We start from the raw sequence: 19,644 nt of genomic DNA, 5'->3' as shown, positions 1-19,644 counted from the left end.
TGACAAAAAGAGGACCAGACATTATATTAGAAGTTCTATGTAAATAAGCCTTTAAAGTAGTGACTGGGCATAAGGACGGATCCTGTGGAAGGGGGATAACCTTCCAAGGGGACCACCTATCTTGTGGATCTTCATTCTTAGCTAAAAATTTTAGATCCGGGGATAGTAGAACTTCTCCTGACGGGAGGAAATCAACATGGTCCGGTTCTCTAGAGAGAGCGGACAGTTCAGAAATTCTGGCACCTGAAGCTAGGCTAATTAAGTATAACGTTTTCCTTAACAGACTCAAATATGGACACTGTTCATTATCAGTGTCCGATGCTAATTTTAGTACGTCATTTAAGAACCAGGAAACCGTGTGTGGACGGGTTGCTGGTCTCAAACGAGCGCATGCTCTAGGGATTGATGAAAAGTATGAGTCCGTTAAGTCAACATTGAAACCATGTAAAAATATCTTTTTTAAAGCCGACTTTGCTGTAGTAATAGTACTAGAAGCCAGTCCTTTTTCAAATAATGACCTGAAGAACAAGATTGCCAGATTCGTGGTCATCACTTTAGCTTCAGATTCTTTCAGGAATAATGCTAACTTTTTAACTGCTGAATCGTACTGTCTGAGAGTAGAGTCCCTTTTATCTGATTCTAAGAACAATGTATTAACAGGATCAATATTAGCATCTCTCTGAGCAGCGAATTTCATGAAGTCCATAAAGCCAGGGCATTTAGAATTCTTGAGGAAGCTGACACAGTCCGAGTTTGTACTATTTGAGTCAACTTTGGCCTGGGTATTTGAATACACCGGAGCTTCAACTCTAGAAGAAGAGGAAACCAACTGCTCTTCGGCCAGTTGGGTGCTACCAGGGCCACTTGACCTTTGAATGACCTGAGCTTGTGCAAAACTTTCATCAACAGGTTTATTGTTGGAAACAGATAGATTTTCTGCCACATGTTCCAATCTATTGACATCACATCTGTGGAGTGAGCAAGAGGGTCCAGATTGGGAGCAACGTAACATGGAAGTTTATGGTTGCTCTCTGTGGCAAACAGATCTACCTGGAGACCTGGTACCTGACGTCGAATCCACTCGAATGATGTTTTGTCCAGAGACCATTCCGACTCCAGCAGAGTTGTCCTGGATAGAGAATCCGCAATGACATTCCGGACACCTGCCAGATGGGTGGCTGATAAGTGCCAACGGTGCTTTCTTGCCAGGGAGAAAATTGCTATCATCACTTGATTGATCCGGCTCGACTTGGAGCCCCCCCTGTTTATACAATGCACTACTACTGCACTGTCCAGAACCAGCCTGATATGGATCTGTCTGGATGGACGTAGTTTTTTCAGAGTTAGAAATACTGCCATTGCTTCGAGAATGTTGATATGGAACTGGCGGAACATTGTGGACCACGTTCCTTGAACTTTTCTGTGTTGGGAATATCCTCCCCACCCGCTTAGAGAAGCGTCTGTGTGAATCACCAGTGATGGAGGAGGAAACTGGAGGGGTACTGACCTTGATAGACTCTTGACTGTCGACCACGGCCGAAGTCTTTTCCTCAACACTAGCGGAATTAAGGACACCTTGTCTCTGAGTTTGATGTTGGCTCGTCTCCGCCACACTCTGTTTATATCTTTCAGTTTGGCTTTCAGAAGCAGGTCTGTAACAGATGCGAACTGAAGAGAACCCAGGACTCTTTCCTGGGTACGGCGAGTGGCTTTCCTGTTTTTGAGGAACTGCCTGGTGGCTTTGGCTATTTTCCCTCCTTTTGGCTGGTGGAAGAGACAGTTTGTGTGAGTCCAGATCCCATTGGATTCCTAGCCACTGAAATCGAGCCTCCGGAACTAGGCGAGATTTCTCCCTGTTCATTTGAAAGCCTAGGGATTCCAGGAAGTTGATCACTATGGCTGTTGCTCTCCGACATTCCTCGGCGTTGGATGCCCAAATTATCCAATCGTCTAGGTATGCGGCTAACATGATCCCCTGGGACCGTAACTGCTGAACTACTGTTTCTGCCAGTTTGGTGAAGATTCTGGGCGCTATGTTGAGCCCAAATGGCATGACTCTGAATGAGTAGGCCTGTTTTCCTAGTCTGAACCCTAGGTAAGGAGAGAAGTTTCTCGCAACCGGGACGTGATAATATGCGTCTGAAAGATCTATAGAGGTGGTGACGGCTCCACGAGGAAGTAGGGTCCGCACCTGCGAGATTGTAAGCATGCGAAATTTGTCGCATTGAATGTAAAGATTGAGACGAGACAAGTCTAAGATTACTCTTTGCTGACTGGAGCCTTTCTTCAGAACGCTGAACAGTCTGCCTTGAAATTTCAGGTGTCTCACTTTCTTTATAGCCCTCTTGTGAAGCAGGTCCTTTACAAAGTCCAGGAGGGCTTTGGATGGGGACTGATGGAATCTGACTAGTGGAGGAGGGCCTTTGCTCCAGCTCCATCCCAGACCTTTGGAGACTATGCTGTGGGCCCACGGACTGAAGGTCCATCGGTCCCGAAAAAGATACAACCTCCCGCCTACCTGAGAAGACTCATTGGATGGGAGAGGGCTTACCTCCTCTACTGAGCTTGAGGTCCGGTGGACTCGGTGGCCTTCCTTTTGAAAGGGAGACCCCAGCGGGAGCGGAGGCTTTGATTTGCCCTGGTTGCCTCCGCCAGGACATTATTCACTTCACTCTCAGGGAAGATATTGGCGCCCCAAATAGAGCTCTTCATGAGCCTATTGGGCTCATGCCTTATGGTGGCGTCCGCGAAAATGTGTTTGCGGCAATTCACCCTCGCCACGATAAAGTCATACAGGTCCGCCTGGAATCCCGCCAACAGGGATTTGGTTAGGACCTGAAAGAGAGGTTCTTCATTGTAAGTGACCACTGTTGCCTCTGTCAGGCACAAGGAATTCATGGAGCGACTCAATCTGCACCTGGCCTCAAATTCAGCTTTTAGAAGAGCCTCCGGAATCTTGGGAAGCTGTTCACTGAATAGAGATGAAGCGCACTCGGGGTCGAGTTTGCCCACCGTGAACGTGGCTGGAGCTCCCAACCAAAATTCCGAATCTCCGGGGAAGACAAGAGAAGTAGGATCTGTCTCCCGGAGTTGAGGCAGCGGTTTACCCTCGATGCCTGCCTGACAAGTCAGCAAGGCTACCTTAGACATGCAGGGAGTAGGGACAGCATCACGCATTGAGAACATAGTGAAGGTCCCTTTGAAGGGGGTCAGTTTGGTGTTCTCCGCCTCCCACTCCGTGAGAGTGCGCAGCAAGGCGGATTGGGCTTGGTCCCTAGGAAAAATAACTGTCTCTTTCGGGACTTTGTCTGATCTGATCCAAGCCTCTTCGGTAAGTCTGGCGTAGCCTGGGTAGGGAGGCACCAGGTCGGGTGGGAAGAACTCCAATTCTTCCAACCTGCATGTACCCAAGCCTTCGATTGTAAGGGTATCTTCATGCCGAGGGGCATGAAGAGCCAGACGCCAAGGGTTTCCCTTATCAAAGGGAGGAAGGCTGGAGGCATCCGGAACGGCGTACGTTTGAGCCGCCACTCCGGAGCGCACAAACCCGGAGAGCACGTTCTCCTGGTTCTGCATCCTCTCAGCTAAAGACTTCCAATGATCATTGGAAGACTTCAAGCCCGAAGCGAGCCGAGAGGAAAGGTCACTTATCCTGGCTCCAACCTTCTTGTCAAGCTTTTGCAAAAGGAAATCTGCAAAAGCCTCAGGGTCAAAGTTAGGTTGAGGGGGACTCACCTTAACCGCCCTGGATCTCGACCCCTTGGCAGGGGGAGCAGCCTTGCTAGTTGAAGCCACCGGACTAAGAGCCAGTGACTTCGAGGGAGCTACAGGATTAGACTTGTGAGGTCTAGAGGACTTGGACAAGCCCGTAGTTTTCAAGGTTTGCACCTTGGGGACAGTAAACCTCGATCTGTCCTCAAGGTAAGCAGATTTCTGGAAACCCTGAAATGAAGAGGAAGAGGAAGAAGGAGAATTGAAAAGGGAGCTCGCTCCCCCCGCCTCACTTACCTCCCTACCTTCTACCTGGTCCGGCTCGACGTTCATCGGTTCAGTGTCTAGACTGATGGCCGCCACCTCTTCCACCACCTCTTCGCACAGGTTATCATCTTGGGAGGGCTGCGTCTCTACCCGGATCTGCTCTATCAAAGGGGCGGCTACTTCCGCCGGAACTGCGGCTGAGATCTGGGCGCCGGGGTAGAGGAGATTGCAGATCCCCTCTGAAAGGATGTAGGGTTTCCCCGACGGGACGTTCCTCCCAAACCCGCCGACCCAGGCCTTCAGGGTCGACAGCGAAGAGTCGCGGGAAGTACGGTCAGACTGAAAGAGAAGAAAGGCTTACTAAAACGAACACCGAACGCCATATTCATCAATATAAGCCATGAAGTCAAGTGAGACTAAAGGTTAGCGGACTTGAAGCTTACCGACTCATCCATCACCTGCTCATACAGAGCGTATCACACCTCACAGCCATCTGGGTGCCAGACGATCAAGTCCCCGACGCGAACCGCACAGCCGGAGTGGGATCGGCACACTACATGGCCGTAGGGCTGTTGAAGGACCGCCGTACACCCAGGCTCCTGACAGCGTACCATCTGTAAGTGGATAGATGATACATGAGTATGCTAGTTAAGGCACGCCGGAGTAGAGCCAGCGGAGACAGAAGCCTTAAACTAATATGGGTGATGGAGCATGTTTACAGACAATACAAAAACCCGCCGGAGATATTCCGACTGAATAAAGATAATATACAATACATGAATAATGATAAGTTAAGGACTGCCGGAGTTGGTCCGGCGGTAACAGTACTCCTTAACCTAGGATCATGCATCATAACAATTAACAATAATAACATAAATATAGTATGATAAATAAACACTGCCGGAATCCGGCAGTGGTACAGTAAAGATAAGCTACAGAATGGTCAACTAATATGTAAACAGCAGTACTTGGCTGGTTATGATACTCCGCCCTGGTTGTCTCAGAAACCCCGTTACTTCATACCTATGGTAGCGGCGGAAGAGGCGGAGAGGCTACCCCAAAACTGGATCAACTCTCAACGCCTGTGGTGGAGAACAGGTAGTGAAAAGTGCCAACCGACCGAAAACCATACCCACCGGAGTGGTAACCTGTACAAAAACAACGGGAGATCTGACAAACCCAGCGGAGAAAGAACCTAGCGGAAGCCAAGATAGTATCCCTGGACTTGTGTTCGGTGCTCTAGCTAACACTGAGGAAAGCGAACAAACGAAACACCAGCAAAATGGCGGAAACCAAAAGGCGGAGGCCAGATAGGTGGGTAACACTTATCTGGACACCGGCCGAAACTCCCCACGGGGTGTCGGTCATAAGAGACCGACGTCCCTCGTGCGGGGAGAAGTCAAGATCACACGCCAAATGCTAAGGAACAGGGAGGAAGTAACAAAATGGAGGGGTCGAGAAGCAGTGGCCAGGTGGATGGGAAAAACCCCCTGGACACTTATAGAAACTCCCCACGGGGTGTCGGTCATGGAGACCGACGTCCCTCACGCAGGGAGAAACTAGGGACACCCGCCAAATGTTAAAGAGTGGGTAAGGAAAGGCTAGGCTAACAACATGAAAAAGACCGTGCAACCTACGACCCCAGACCCTCCCCCAATGTCAAAACTTTTTGACTTGGGAGAAGGTAACAGAGGTATGGAAGGGGGGGGAGAGAAATTCCACGCAAGGTCTGGCCACCCTCCAACGCCGACAGCCTGGACAGGTGGTAGGCTAAGTAATGAGGAGACCCTCACTATTCTAACCTACCTCTCGGAAACCAACTGGTCTGGTCAGGTAGGCCAAAACAGGGGAGGGGTGGGGGGGGGCGGTCTCCAAAGCCTAATGACACCCTCCAAAACATGACGGTATGGTCAGGTGGGCCAAGAGAACAAGGAACTCTCTCACCCAACCAACACCTCCCTCCAAGCCTCAAAACAACATGGTCGGGGGAGCTAGGAAGCATGAGGATCATGAAGGGCACCTAACCTAAGTAGCCTAGACCTCCGATTGCGGACGAGAGGGCTAGGCCAGAATACCCAACAAATAAACTACTTGACTTGAAGTACTACAAAAAGTTAACCAAATGATATGAAATATAAATGTATATAAAATAAATGTACAGAAATACATGAAAATTATAAAGACTCGCGCTAAAGAGAGGGCCTAACAACTCGCGACATGTTGAACGCGGGTGATACGTAAAATGGCCGACCCTAACACTGAATCAAAAACATTTTTAATCCAAAATTATACATGTCATCCATCACCGTACGTATCAGGAAAATCAATAGCAAAACAGTACCATCTTGGAGAATGTATCCCTTCGCCGTGAGAGGAAGGTGCCCAAGGAAAAGAATATTTACGATCATAAAGGCGAGAGGGGGAAGCCTCCACAATTAGCCTAGTTCCGTTAAGATACAGGCACAACATCCCCCGCCAACGAAAGGACAATTCGTCCAAAAAGAACTTCCTGAAGGGGCAGAAATAACTAATAACATAACTAAAATATATAACCGTGTAAAACACAAGCAGAATCTACTGCTAAGGCCATATGAATACAAAGGCCAAACATGGCCGAGGCGAGGCGAACGCGGATGACCGCCTGAGTTATTTAACCCCGTAATTATTGAATTAAAGGTCAAATAAGAAGCCTCAATAACAAAAAAACCCAAAAGAAGATGGTACTTAACTTGGAAGAAGAGAATTCCTGAACGGATGACGTGGGAACGTAAAAATGCCCAAAAAAGCAGCACAAGAGAAAGATACAATGATCTAAAGCAGCGTGCTAAAATGGAATGAGACTAAGATGGCGGCTGAGGTGTTGGTTGGCTGGGTGATGGGCGTTGGATATGCGACGGCCCCTCACTTTCCGGGGTTTTTGAGATTGGGAATCTCTACAGGGCAGAGGCCTGTGGCAGTGGCAACACACTCACCCTTTGTGTATACCGACATCTATTTTGATTAATAGATGAGCGAACTGGGGGTAGTAACCCCAGCATTCCTGATAGCTTTTTCTCTGGTATTTTTAGCAATTCTTATACCTAGAAATATGTGCTTAATGGATATTTCACCGGGTGACACAGGTCGAACCCAGAAATATAGATATGCAAAATATGTATGTATACATATATGTGTTGCACAGTCGAGATGAAATTTCATTGCTTACCTTTTCCTACCAAGTCAAGGAGTCCCATCTATTGGTAGCTTGATAGTGACTGCATCAAAAAGGGTACTGGTAAGGTACATGCATACATACACACACACACACACGCATTCTCTCTCTCTTTCTCAGGTCTACAGCGAAACAAGTGTTACCCAAAATAATTTATTTGACAAAAATCTAACATAACTGGATTGCAAGAAACAAGAGATGAAATAAAATGGAATACTAATGTTCACCAATTGATCAAACATGTTAAAGTTTACCATATTCAACTAATTGTTCTCTTTAAAATCTTTCCCCACAATAAGTCAAAATAAGTCAAAGTCCAGTACATTCCCAGTGAGTACATCTTTAACCCTTTCTCAGCGAAACATCGGAAGAAGTCAAATAAAACCCTTGTTAAACAAATGCATAAAAATAAAGGTATGGGAATTCCTCCCATGTTACATATAAAGTACACACAATGTAATAATGTTCAAATTCAAGTGAGATATATGTTAAATGAAAAGAACAATCTACAGTTTGGGAAATCTAAAAAGGTTCCTACCTCCAAACAGCAATGTTCACAATTCTTAATCGACAGGCCTGGAACCACAGAGTCTCCACTGAAGACTTCTAATAATATTCAGTGTTGATCTTCGAATGGCAAGTTGTTTGATAACTAATCCCCTCACTCCTTGGGATTCTGCCCAAAAGAAACACACCTACAAACTAGTTTACCAGAACTTGGACATATCCAGCGAATGCACTCACGAAGTCTTGTCGCAAGGCAGGGATGTTCTCATGGCTTGAGAATACCTGATGTATTTAACGCGTATGCAGTTTTACTAATTAGGAAACCCCCCAGACACCAGCTAATCATCCTCTCAAGGTTCTCCACAATGCCTTTAGCCACACTTATTAATCAGACATCTACTGTGTATTGTAATTCATAAAATACTTGTGACCTATGAGCTTTTCATATGTATCTATATGTGTGTGTGTATAAGTGTGTGTGTGTGTATAAGTGTGTATGTTACACAATAGTGCACTTCATGCCAAAGAAGTAAAGAGATGCAATGTCTGGTCTGTTGCCCAAGGTGGAGTAGTGTCTAGAAAGTGGTTACCTCAAATTCAAGTAACAGGTACACTCAAGCGTGTGAGGCTGCACCTCCCCATGACCCTGTGTCATACATAGAACATTTCGTCTCTAATGTTAAGTGTTAGGTAACACACTAGTCATGTGATTGTGTAGTATCACTAAGAGCAAATTATAAAAAACATCAGAGCTATCTTTCCTGTTATTTTCTATGCAATATTTCGCTGCACAGACACATACACATACCTTCTTAATTTATTATTTCATTCTTGACCTTGATCTTATGGGGTGTCCTTAGACATGGGTTTTTAGACCACTGTAGACTCCTTCACTTCATTAGCTTTCTATGGAGAAATGTTATGTATTGTTTTTAAGAAAAAAATATAAGCAAATATACATTTGCTTTTCTTAATCAAACAATACCAAGGGATTTGTTTTTTTAACCAGAGGTACCAAGGGATTTGTTTATCTTAACCAAAAGATACCAAGGGATTTGCTTTTCTTAACCAGAGGGTACCGAGGGATTTGTTTTCCTTAACCAGAGGATATCAAGGGATTTTCTTCTCTTAACCAAAGGACACCAAGGGGTATGCTGCTCTTAACCATAGGATACCAATGGATTTGCTTTTCACCATAGGATACCAAGGGATTTGCTTTTTTTAACCATAGGATACCAAGGGATTTGTTTGTCTTAACCATAGGATACCAAGGGATTTGTTTGTCTTAACCATAGGATACCAAGGGATTTGTTTGTCTTAACCAGAGGATACCAAGGGATTTGTTTGTCTTAACCAGAGGATACCAAGGGATTTGTTTTTTTTTACCAGAGGATGCCAAGGGCTTAGTAATAATGTAAATCTCTGCACTTTTTTATTTATTTAGTTATCTCAACAGACTGAACAGAAAACAACTTAAAAAAATAAGGACAAACACAATAAAGGAAAATCACATAAATGGAGTACCAATAACAACAAATGCGATGTCAGTTACTTTCAGTAACAGAAATAAAAACATTAATATGAATTTGAAACTTTATGAAACTGGGATTTTCTTGCAACACAAAAAAAGATAAGAACTCCATAGGGGATCATTAACACTGATGATGCAAGTGCAACACAAAATGAAACAGAACTTTCTATCACTTTACAAGCATTAAATAATATAATGAATTAAAATTAGTCCTAACATGCACGTTCGAGTAGTCAGACATACACTTAATTCTGTACAGAACATTCTCATTATTCCATAAATGTAGTTTTTCATGCAAGGCACACACTGGCTATCATGGACTGTTTTGGCTGAGATTGTCTGTGTGTGTCACATGTTTGTGCCCATATTGTGTTTCTGCCGCAGAGTCGTTGCCTTCCCAGTATTATTTGCTCCTCTAGTAGTAGCCCATTTTGTGGTTTTTTGATGTATTAGTGCTGCTCTTTGCATTGAAGGGCAGACTCTGTCTGTGATTTCTTTGTGTCTTAGCAGGTTCTGTGGTCAGCCTCCTATTTGTGACCCAGGGCATAATGTGTCACGCACATTTAGGCTATGTGATCCCTCTTCTTTGTGTTTCATGGCTACTATGGAGGACACAAAACCCAAAATTTCGTCATTGCATGGGTAAGGGCAAGCCCTGTGGTAAGTTGATGTCCCTGATAGCGGTGGATCCACACCCTGTCTTTATTTTGTGTTGGGGATGAAAGTGCCCAAGAGAAGCCATGTGTGATGAGTGTATGGGGTGGCAAGAAGGGCAGCTCTTCCTCCAGGGAGGCCACTTTTAGCCCTTCTCCATGCCCTCTGATGATTCTGCCATTGCCAAGACTACCCCCCGACAGTGACCCCTCCAGTGGGAACTACTTCCACCCTGTCAGCACCAGCCGGAGAATCCCTAGTGGAAGATGTGATAAAGAAAGTGCTTAAATTCTGGGTTAAAGGTGGACAACCTCTCTAGCAGGGGTCTTCACAAAACCTACAAAGGGTCCAGTCATTTTCTTCCACCACAGGGAGACAAGGAATGACAAAGGGTCTTCCCATTCTCCCTGCCTTTCATCTTCCTCCCTCAAGGCTGAAGGGAGACAAGCGAAAAGAGGTCAAGGGCCACAGGGCCACACTTCCCCTGGCCCCCTTCAAGATATCAGAGGCTAGAAGGTCCAAGTTCCCTAGGACTCGACAGAGGCAGTAGGCATTTGCCGTTGGTATTATCAGTCACTTCCTTGATGGTTTCCTCTGCTTCACATTTAACTTCCTACCAGGGCCATAGGGACAGGTCAGCTTCCAAGGTGAGTTAGAGTAGTAGATCTTCCTGAAGAAGTGGTAGAGTAGAGTGATTGAGCAGACTGAGGAGAAGCGGACCAAGGGCAAGCAGTCATGTCTCACCTACAGAGTGTCTTAGTCATCACAGCAACTCCCTTAGCCATTCCAACAGCAGAAGACCCACGTCCCACTCCCAGGGCAGGTCAGACAGTAGATGAAGTTCGTCTTGCAATAGACTGGACAGAGACATGTCCTGCTCCACTCCCTGACTCTCTGATTGACACTCCCCTAGGCAGAACGACAACAGGTAGGGCCAGAGGTTGCCCTGGGGGATCCTAGTGGAGAAGCACCCGGCCGGAGTAAGGATAGGAGCTATAATGGTGCAAGTACCAGCTGGACAGCACTGAGGTCCCCTTCTAGTAGCAGTTCTGCAGCTTTCTTTGGCATAGATGACAGGACAGAGACAGCAAGGGACAGCCAAGAGAGGGAAGGATTGGAGGACCTGTCACAGCTGGAGGTTCCAGAGGAAGAGAGAGGGTTCGTCAAATTTGTGATGTGGATTATACAACGTTTTGGGCTAGTAGAGCCCCTTATCTCCACCCCTGAAGACCCTTCCTTTCAATACTACCTCAAACAAGGCCTAATGAAGGAGGTGAACAGCCTTGTAGCAAGAACAGAGAATTCCCTAGCATCCTCCAGGTAGTAGAAGCTTCTTCCTTGAACCTGCCTCATCAAGCCAAGTACTACATCCCTGAGGACGCCTTCACTTTCCCTAGGTCTTTGGACTCCAACATCTCTAAGTTGGGGAACAATGTGTCATTGGAATGATTTCAACAGTGAGGTACTAGTATGTTTGAACAGCTCAGAGGTGGGGAACTTTGAGCTGAGAGTCATCTCTTGACTGGACAGATGCCAGGGGCCATGGCTCAAGGACATCAAGGACTCCAGCCCACCATAGAAATGGCCACCATTAGGATCTACCTAGGCCCTTCAGGAAAACCCCTCTCATACATCTTTAGGCAGATGGGACATGTGTTGGGTAACCTCACCCTCAAGTGGAGGAAGTCCTTCGTCTCGGTCATCCAGAAGCAGATCTCCTTGGAGACCTGGTTGAGCCTCAGAAACTGCCCACTACTCGACTCGCCCTGGTGCCTCAGGCAATTGATAGCAGGAGAAAGGACTCCAGGGATACTCTCTTCTCACATAATAATAATTCCTTTGTTCTAAAGGGACTGAAGATGAACCCGAAAGCTTTTATAAATTTCTACTCGAGCCTTTAACAATTATAATATTGTGGACCCTTTAGAACATTTATGACCTCAGGTGATAGAGAGTTTTTCTTCCAATAATAATTCCTTTATTCCACATTTTAGATTACAGCGGGTATTAAAATCTTGCATAAAATACGCACGAATACAAAACTTCTTCAAATGATACCATAAAAATTAGCTTTAAACTGCTGTTCCCTAGGGAGAGAGAGTCATCGAACAACAAGACCGTAAGGTGCCTTTTATAGAAACTTATTCTAAAACTACGTAGAAATTTACTCTGGACAAATTATTTGCAGTTTGAAGTAGTAACTTTGCATATTGAATATGCATACAAAATAAAGTGCACATGGTATAATAAAATCACATCTTCACCAAAATAAAAGGCTGGGTTCTTTTAACCTATAATTGTTTAAAAGATTTTGAAATACGTCTCAAGATTAGGTCAAAATAAATTTTACATACGTTAAAAATGCTCTTCAACGTACTTTTTTTCGCTTTTAAAATCTGAAATACGATTCAGTTGCCTGATATTTGCATGCAGCTGTTCCAAAATGCTGGTCCCCTAACTGCCAAAGCCTTAGCTGCTATTTTTGTCCTAGTTCTGGGGATATGCAAGTTATTTGACTGTCTTTTTCTGTTCAAGATCTTGAAGATAAATAAAAAAATTATTGTATTGTAACAGCTGATGAATTTTTAACTAAATTAGTAATTAGTTTCTGTATAAATGGTGTGGTGCGGTCATATTTCTTTGCTGTTCCCATTACTATCTTTGCAGCAAAATTGTGCACCTTTTGCAAATCAGCTACGCAAGTTTTATTACAGCCCCCCTGTATTGTTGAACAGTACGAAAACAGACTGTTTACCAATACATTTACAACAAGCATTTTACTTGATTCGTTTACGTATTCTTTATTTCTCCAGACAAAATGCAAATTCCCCATTCCTTTTTTTCATATTTCTTCGGTATGCAGTTTGAAGTTTAAATGACTGTCAGTAATGATTCCCAAGCTTTTCAAGCTACTGCCAGGCTTAATTTCTGTTTCTTTAACCTTAATATTGATATCTACAATTCGCCGAATATAAATTTCTTTTTTGTTACATTTATTTCAAGGCCATTTGACATGAAATGTTCCATTACACTATCCATGTTTATTTCGTCCTTTTGCGTGAAGGCTTCAATATGATTTATATCACCAGATTGAATATACTGAGCTTCATCGGCAAAGTGAATCAAAGTGCCGTCATACGTAGCCAGATGTACTGTAAGTCATTTGCGAAAATATTGAATAATATTGGACCCAACACTGAGCCTTGTGGCACACCAAAGTTCACGTCCTGTGTCGATGAAATATGCCCATTAACTTTGACAGACTGTGTTCTGTCTGTAAGATAATCATCAAACCAAAATTTATCGACGCTCAAGTTCCCCATTTTATCCAACAATATGAGTAAGGCACTATCAAAAGCTTTTGATAAATCACACAGTGTTATTAGGGAAACTTTATTTATATCGACATTATTTTAGAGTATGTTCGTGACTTGGTGCAAGGCTGTTTCAATAGATAAACGTCTTCTGAATCCATGCTGCGTATTTGAAAGACGGCTGTTTTCCTGACGATATTCACACAGTTGGTTTGCAAAGATTTTTTTAAAATACCTATGACAAAGCAGATCGGGCAGTAGTTACTTGGGCCCTCAGGGTCGCCTTGTTTGAAAGAGGGGCAAACTGTTGCGTGCTTCCATTCATTTGGGAATACCTCTGTTACAATGGCCGTATTTATTATTACTGTTAGGTATCAAGCTAGAACTGGTGGCGAGTCTTCTAGGAATCTAACAGATATGCCATCGTGGCCGTAAGAATTTTTCGTTTTTAGCGCCATAACTGTATTAATCAGTTTCAACACTTACCGGTTGATGTCCAAAACGAGGAATACTTGTCAATGGCCCAGTTGTTTGGGCGAAATTATTTTGTCTAGGATACCTGTTTTCGCCGTTTTTCTCAATTTGAATTTCGTCAAACACTTTTTGTCCAACAGTAGCGAAAAACTTATTTAATTTTTCAGCCGTTTCTGGTAGATGATTATAATTTATGTTATCCCTATTAGAGTTCTTGTCTGATATAATGTCATCAATAACACTCCAAATTTTAGCCTTGTTGAAGTTACTATTGTCAAATCTGCTTTTAAGATAAGATATTTTGCTTTTTTCTAAAAGTATTTTTATTTTCTTTTTAGCTGCTTCATAGTATTTCCTCGGTATAGTTATTAAAATTTAAATCTTGTATTTTCCTTCGAAGATCACGGACAGCCATTTCATACTTTATTTCACCGTTTATCCATGGAGCTGGAGGGCCGGTAATAAATTTGGTAACAACCGGGCACATGAATTTAAGTCTACTTTGGTAACAACTGGTCACATGAATTTAAGTCTGTATTGAACACCTTTGTTAAAATTTTTACGTATTTATTTACATCATCCAAAGCCAACTCCAGTCTCTAGAGCAGAGTCACCTCCTCCGACAGGTAACTCAGGTTCTGACACCTGGGGCAAACTGGAGCACAGGAAAAGGCCAGGATAACCCATCCATTCCTTTCCCTCTGCTCAACCCTCCATGGCAGAACTGGCAAGAGGGGAGGTTTGAGGTGAGACAGTGCGCCCCCTCCCACCAAGCTGCCATGTGTGGGGGGAGTGCCTGGGGATCAGCTGCCATGCATAGAGGTTCCTGGGGACCGAGCTGCCATGTGTCGGGGGATGCCTGGAGGCCGAGCTGCCATGTGTGGAGGGAGGGTGCCTGAGCTGCCATGCACAGGTGGCTGGTGTGGCAGCAGTACAGGGCAGAGGAGTGGACAGTCCTGTTACTTCAAGAGAGGTACAGGCTCCCCTCCAGACCAACGAAGCCTCCTTTGTCTCAAACACCGGTAGCATTCCCCTCTTACAGGAAAAAGTTGCCCAAGGTGAGCACCCAGTGCCAGGAGATAGAAGCCATGCTACTGAAGGGAGCATTGGAGGTAGTAAAGGACAGTTCATCTGGATACCACAGCAGTCTTTTCCTGTTGCAGAAAGCACCAAGGGGGTGACAACCAGTGATAAACATTTTGGCAACGTCTTAAGAGTATAGTCTGCTTTTTTTTTTTTTTTTTACTGAAATTGTGATTTTTGGAGGTGGAATTATGTTTGCCCTTCACAATCAGATTGATGATTTGGTCATTAACAAATGTTGGGGGAGGGCGGGTGGCAGAAGAAGAATTATAGCATTCAGATTTGCTTTTTTTTGTAATCAGGCATTTTTTTATGGTTTACTTGCTCGTTGTTATATAGTAGTAGGTACAGCCATCTGTTATTAACCATAAGTTAGGTGTTAGAAGCGTGTTGAGTCCATGTGCTGCTAAGACATCAGGAATTGACTGTAGGTAATAGGTGTCTTCAATGCTAATGCATTGACAAGATCATCTTCATTACTATAAACATAACAAATCATTATTATTGGTTTCAGTTTCCCAATCTTCTTTGTTTTAACACTTATGATCAAGTTACATTTTGTGGTCATTGTATCATATTTGTATGCTGCATGTATCAGCAAAACTGACTCCAGTATTGCCATTAGAGGTAGACCTCTTATCAAAACATTAATTGGAGTATCTTTAAGGTCATTAGCCACCTCACTTTTTCTCATTCCTTCTCATGTAGAGAGACAAAAGGGAAAGTATTAAACCAGTATGTTAGACCAGGAATATCCTTTTCTAGTATTGCTGCTAGCTGAAGAAGAAATGTAAATGCTGTTAGGGGTGCTTCCTTTGGTAACGTAAATGGAAGATCAGTGGCGACCTTTACTCCTGCCTCAATATCTGGTTATTAGTACTGCATCATAAATTCATAATCTTTCATAACTACTACATGCTCACCATACTTGTGCTCCTATTAAATTTGATTCAATCTCTCATAACCAGTGGCATATAAATCATGGCTATTAACTGTCAAGTGAGCTGAGGTGGCGTTGACATGAACGCTTTTACGTTATGTAGCGCGTAAAGAGATTGCAGGGGTGACCGTGATATATCAGAGGCAAATGCCAAGGCCCACTTGTGATACAGTAACAAATATTTAGTTTGTTGACAGCAAGTCACAGCATACATAGATTAGCATGAGGGACTGTTAATAGAGTCACATGCGTGTAAGGGACCGCATGGCAGTCCTATGGGCACACCTACGTGTGAGTCAGCCATCGGACGAAACAAGACAACAAAGCATCCCGCTCACTCTCCCTCCCATGCGTCAACGGCAATCGCTCGAAGGAACGCAACTTCTACCATACAATATTCCTGTCTGTTTCTCTCTAACCATTGTTGTAACGATTCATGTACAATCACCACTACTTGCATTGCCATGCAAGCATTCCGATCATACACTCATAATGTTCCACCGAATCCTTTGTATCAAACTATGTATGTTTCTGTTTGCGAAGACGCCAAACGTCTCGCCATTTCACATATATTATGCTACTGTATTGTATTCATTAATCTGTCTCGCATCTCATGCAAATGTCCATATGTGGAATTTCCGGGCCTTTCCATTGACATATGTTTTATCATTGTACTTTATATTGTCTCTCACAATCGCCATCTGTTTGTCTGTCGACAAGCACAGGTGTCCAAAACATAATCTCTGTTTTGTCTTGTCTGTGCGTAGAAACTACATTGCGGGCTTTGCGGCTCGCACCAGCCAATAACAACCATGAAGATTCTGTACATTACCACTACCAAAATCACTTTCATGCATCATAATAAAGTTTTCATCTAACCTACCCATCTCACAGACGCATCATCAACATAGGGCTGCTCTCAGAGCAAGAGCCCGTGCTGGCACAAGGCCAGCTAAATCTGAAACAGCAACAACATGTACATTTATTCAGTAAGAAACCAGTAATAAACTAGACAACCCCCAGCCAGTATGTCACTCAATACCTTCCTTACACTGGTGACCCCGGAGTGACCTGAAGGAGCCAATGGTAGACGTCCGACCCACGATGACGACCCACGCGCCAATGAACCCTTCGCCGCCTCCTTGGCTCAGCCTCCCGTTGTTCCCGAGTCTTCAATAGATGTCCGACCCTCCGAGATGACCCACCCCACCAGCGGAGCCCTGGACACCTCCTCCAGGAAGCCTGACGCCGCCCTCGAACTCGTACCGGACAAGCTGACCAACGAAGGACCAGCCGACGTCATCCTTCAGCCTGCTGCCGTCCCCCTCGAGCTGGCTACCGAAGGATCAGCCGGCGTCATCCTTCAGCCTACTGCCGTCCCCCTCAAGCTGGCTACCGAAGGACCTGCCGACGTCCTCCTCGAGTTCCTGCTGGCCGGCGTCGCCCTTCACCCTGCTGCCCGCCCAAAGCCCAAGCCCTACACGCCCATTTGAATTGTCAGCAAGACGATTTCCGCTATCGGGCCTTGCTTTTGGCGGGGGGTGCACACGTGTGAGTCAGCCATCGGACGAAACAAGACAACAAAGCATCCCGCTCTCTCTCTCTCCCTCCCTCCGTGCATCAGTGGTGATCGCTTGAAGGAACACATCTACCATACAATATTCCTGTATTTCTCTCTAACCATTGTTGTCTCGATTCATGTACAATCACCACTACTTGCATTGCCATGCAAGCATTCCGATCATGTACTCATAATGTTCCACCGAATCTTCTGTATCAAACTGTATGTATGTTTCTGTTTGTGAAGATGCCAAACGTCTCGCCATTTCACATATATTATGCTACTGCACTGTATTCATTAATCTGTCTCGAATCTCATGCAAATGTCCATATGTGGAATTTCCGGGCCTTTCCATTGACATATGTTTTATCATTGTACGTTTGTATTGTCTATCACAATTGTCATCTGTTTGTCTGTCGACAAGCACAGGTGTCCAAAACATAATCTCTGTTTTGTCTTGTCTGTGTGTAGAAACTACATTGCGGCTCGCACCAGCCAATAACAATTCTGTACATTTATTCAGTAAGGAACCAGCAATAAACTAGACAACACCCAGCCAGTATGTCACTCAATACCTTCCTTACATGCGATTTAAGATTTCAAGAAGAAAGCTGGGATTAACATGAATGGAACAGAGATGTCAATATTTAATGAGAGTCGATTGGTAAGAAGAATTTCATTAAAAACAAAAAATTACAACTAGGTGGAGATGCTACATCTTTACTGTGCTGTACATGAGAATTGCTGATAGGCATTGTTGGAGGGTGTAGTTTATCGGAAAAGAGGAACATAATGTAATAGAAAAGGGAGATATGTGAAAGTGACGCAGTTTGACCATAAAAGAGCCTTAGTGAATTCAATTCAAATTCTGTAGTTCCCATGTAGGAAAAAACTGATATGTAGTTATCATCACGTGATTAATTCAGCGTGTTTCATCAAATGAAATGCTTATCACAGGTAAAGAAGGCAGAAAAAAAGTATACCTTAGTTTTACCAGACCACTGAGCTGAATAACAGCTCTCCTAGGGCTGGCCCGAAGGATTAGACTTATTTTACGTGGCTAAGAACCAATTGGTTACTTGACTGAACTGTGTTCACACTTGCCAATTAGTTCATTTTCTCACACTAGCTTAATGTACAATGCTTGAAAGGATTTAGATCAACTTGCACAATTTTAAACCTAAGAAAATATATTTGATTTACTTGCAATAACTAGAAAAGTAAGTATTGCGAGGTTAGTTGTCAAATTATTTTGCTTGGAAAACCTCAAAATGGTGCCCTGTTTATTCACTTAAAAATCATGGGTTCTTTCTTGGATATGAAAATCTTTCCGATTTTTGCAATAGGGCGTCGTTTTTTTTTCCGACGTAAGAGAACGGATGTCATTTGAACATTGAAGAGAAAGAGAGAGAGATACCATGCACAGTTTGGTGGACGTGGTGGTTTATACATTTTACTTGCTAACCAGCTTGAAACACACATTTCAAATAGCAGTATTTCAATGCGAGATATCATGTACCAGTCGCAGTTGTCATAGGGAATTAAAATTTAATTCCTTATGACAGCTGCAATGTTTTCCAACAAGTTATCTTTGTTTTGGTTAGTCAGCTGATTCTTCCGTCCAAATCTGTCAAAATAACGTCAGTTTGTTTTTATTGCCTAGTATATATTTTTGAAATTTAAAATTATCATTAAAATCTATATATAATATATAAGCGTTCAGCCTTGTTTGTAGATGCTTCCTGATATGAAGTGTTAATTCTTATGCATTTCGTAAGTGTGATCTAAGCCCGAGTTTGCGAACGAACGAATTAAATTTGCGACGCAGGCCTTAGAAATGTTTCCACTTTACAAAATGTGTACTGAGCGTTATTTAAAATATTAACATTGCTTTGTCGAACTGCCTTATATATTTCATTACATAATGCAAATTTTAAGAATTAAAAGCTGAACATTGTAATTTTCAATAACTTTGAAAAGAAAATACGACATTCAAGATATGGTGTCTCAGTAATTCTACGTACAAATTATTTCATAACCGAGTACTTTTACAATTCATTCAAGTGAATAAGATTTCGGAGATGATAGAAGTAGGTGTTGATAGCGACATTTCGTGGAGTATGGTAATTATTAAGGACTAAAATTAGGTCCTGTAGATATTCCTAATTTCTTGCGGTAGATAAGTCATCCGAGAGCTCTGTCCACATACCTTGGAGCTTTCAAAGTGCGTCAATTTTAATTTACAGTTTTGACATCGGGGAAATCATCGCACTCGTGACATAAGAATCTTTGTTAACACAGCGAAATCGCTCATGCAGATTATAAGTAACAGTATGGCAGCGAGAGAGAAAGTTCACAGTTTACGGTTTAACCAAGATCATGGTAAGTGTT

The 19,644-nt window shown here is 43.6% G+C and overlaps 1 protein-coding gene across 6 annotated transcripts in view; it reads left to right on the top strand.

The window, feature by feature from the left end:
* The window catches only part of LOC136853546 (WD repeat domain phosphoinositide-interacting protein 4-like), a 448,994-nt gene that overhangs the window by 342,679 nt on the left and 86,671 nt on the right, over nucleotides 1-19,644 (top strand). Inside the window, exon 1 of one of the 6 annotated variants that reach the window (XM_067129299.1) lies at nucleotides 19,249-19,343. The exons of 2 other annotated variants lie outside the window; for them this stretch is intronic. Coding sequence is in view for 1 of the 4 variants with exons in the window: in XM_067129274.1 (XP_066985375.1) it covers nucleotides 19,566-19,635 (70 nt within the window). In the remaining 3 variants the exon portion in view is untranslated. Of the gene's footprint in view, nucleotides 1-19,248; nucleotides 19,636-19,644 lie in introns of those variants that run through there. 3 more of the 6 variants (XM_067129291.1, XM_067129274.1, XR_010857498.1) reach the window with 3 other exon arrangements.

This window comes from Macrobrachium rosenbergii, chromosome 3 (genome assembly GCF_040412425.1).
Source record: "Macrobrachium rosenbergii isolate ZJJX-2024 chromosome 3, ASM4041242v1, whole genome shotgun sequence".
NCBI classification, from domain to species: domain Eukaryota; kingdom Metazoa; phylum Arthropoda; class Malacostraca; order Decapoda; family Palaemonidae; genus Macrobrachium; species Macrobrachium rosenbergii.
Note: the sequence above shows the minus strand (reverse complement) of the source record. Positions and strands in the feature narration are given on the sequence as shown.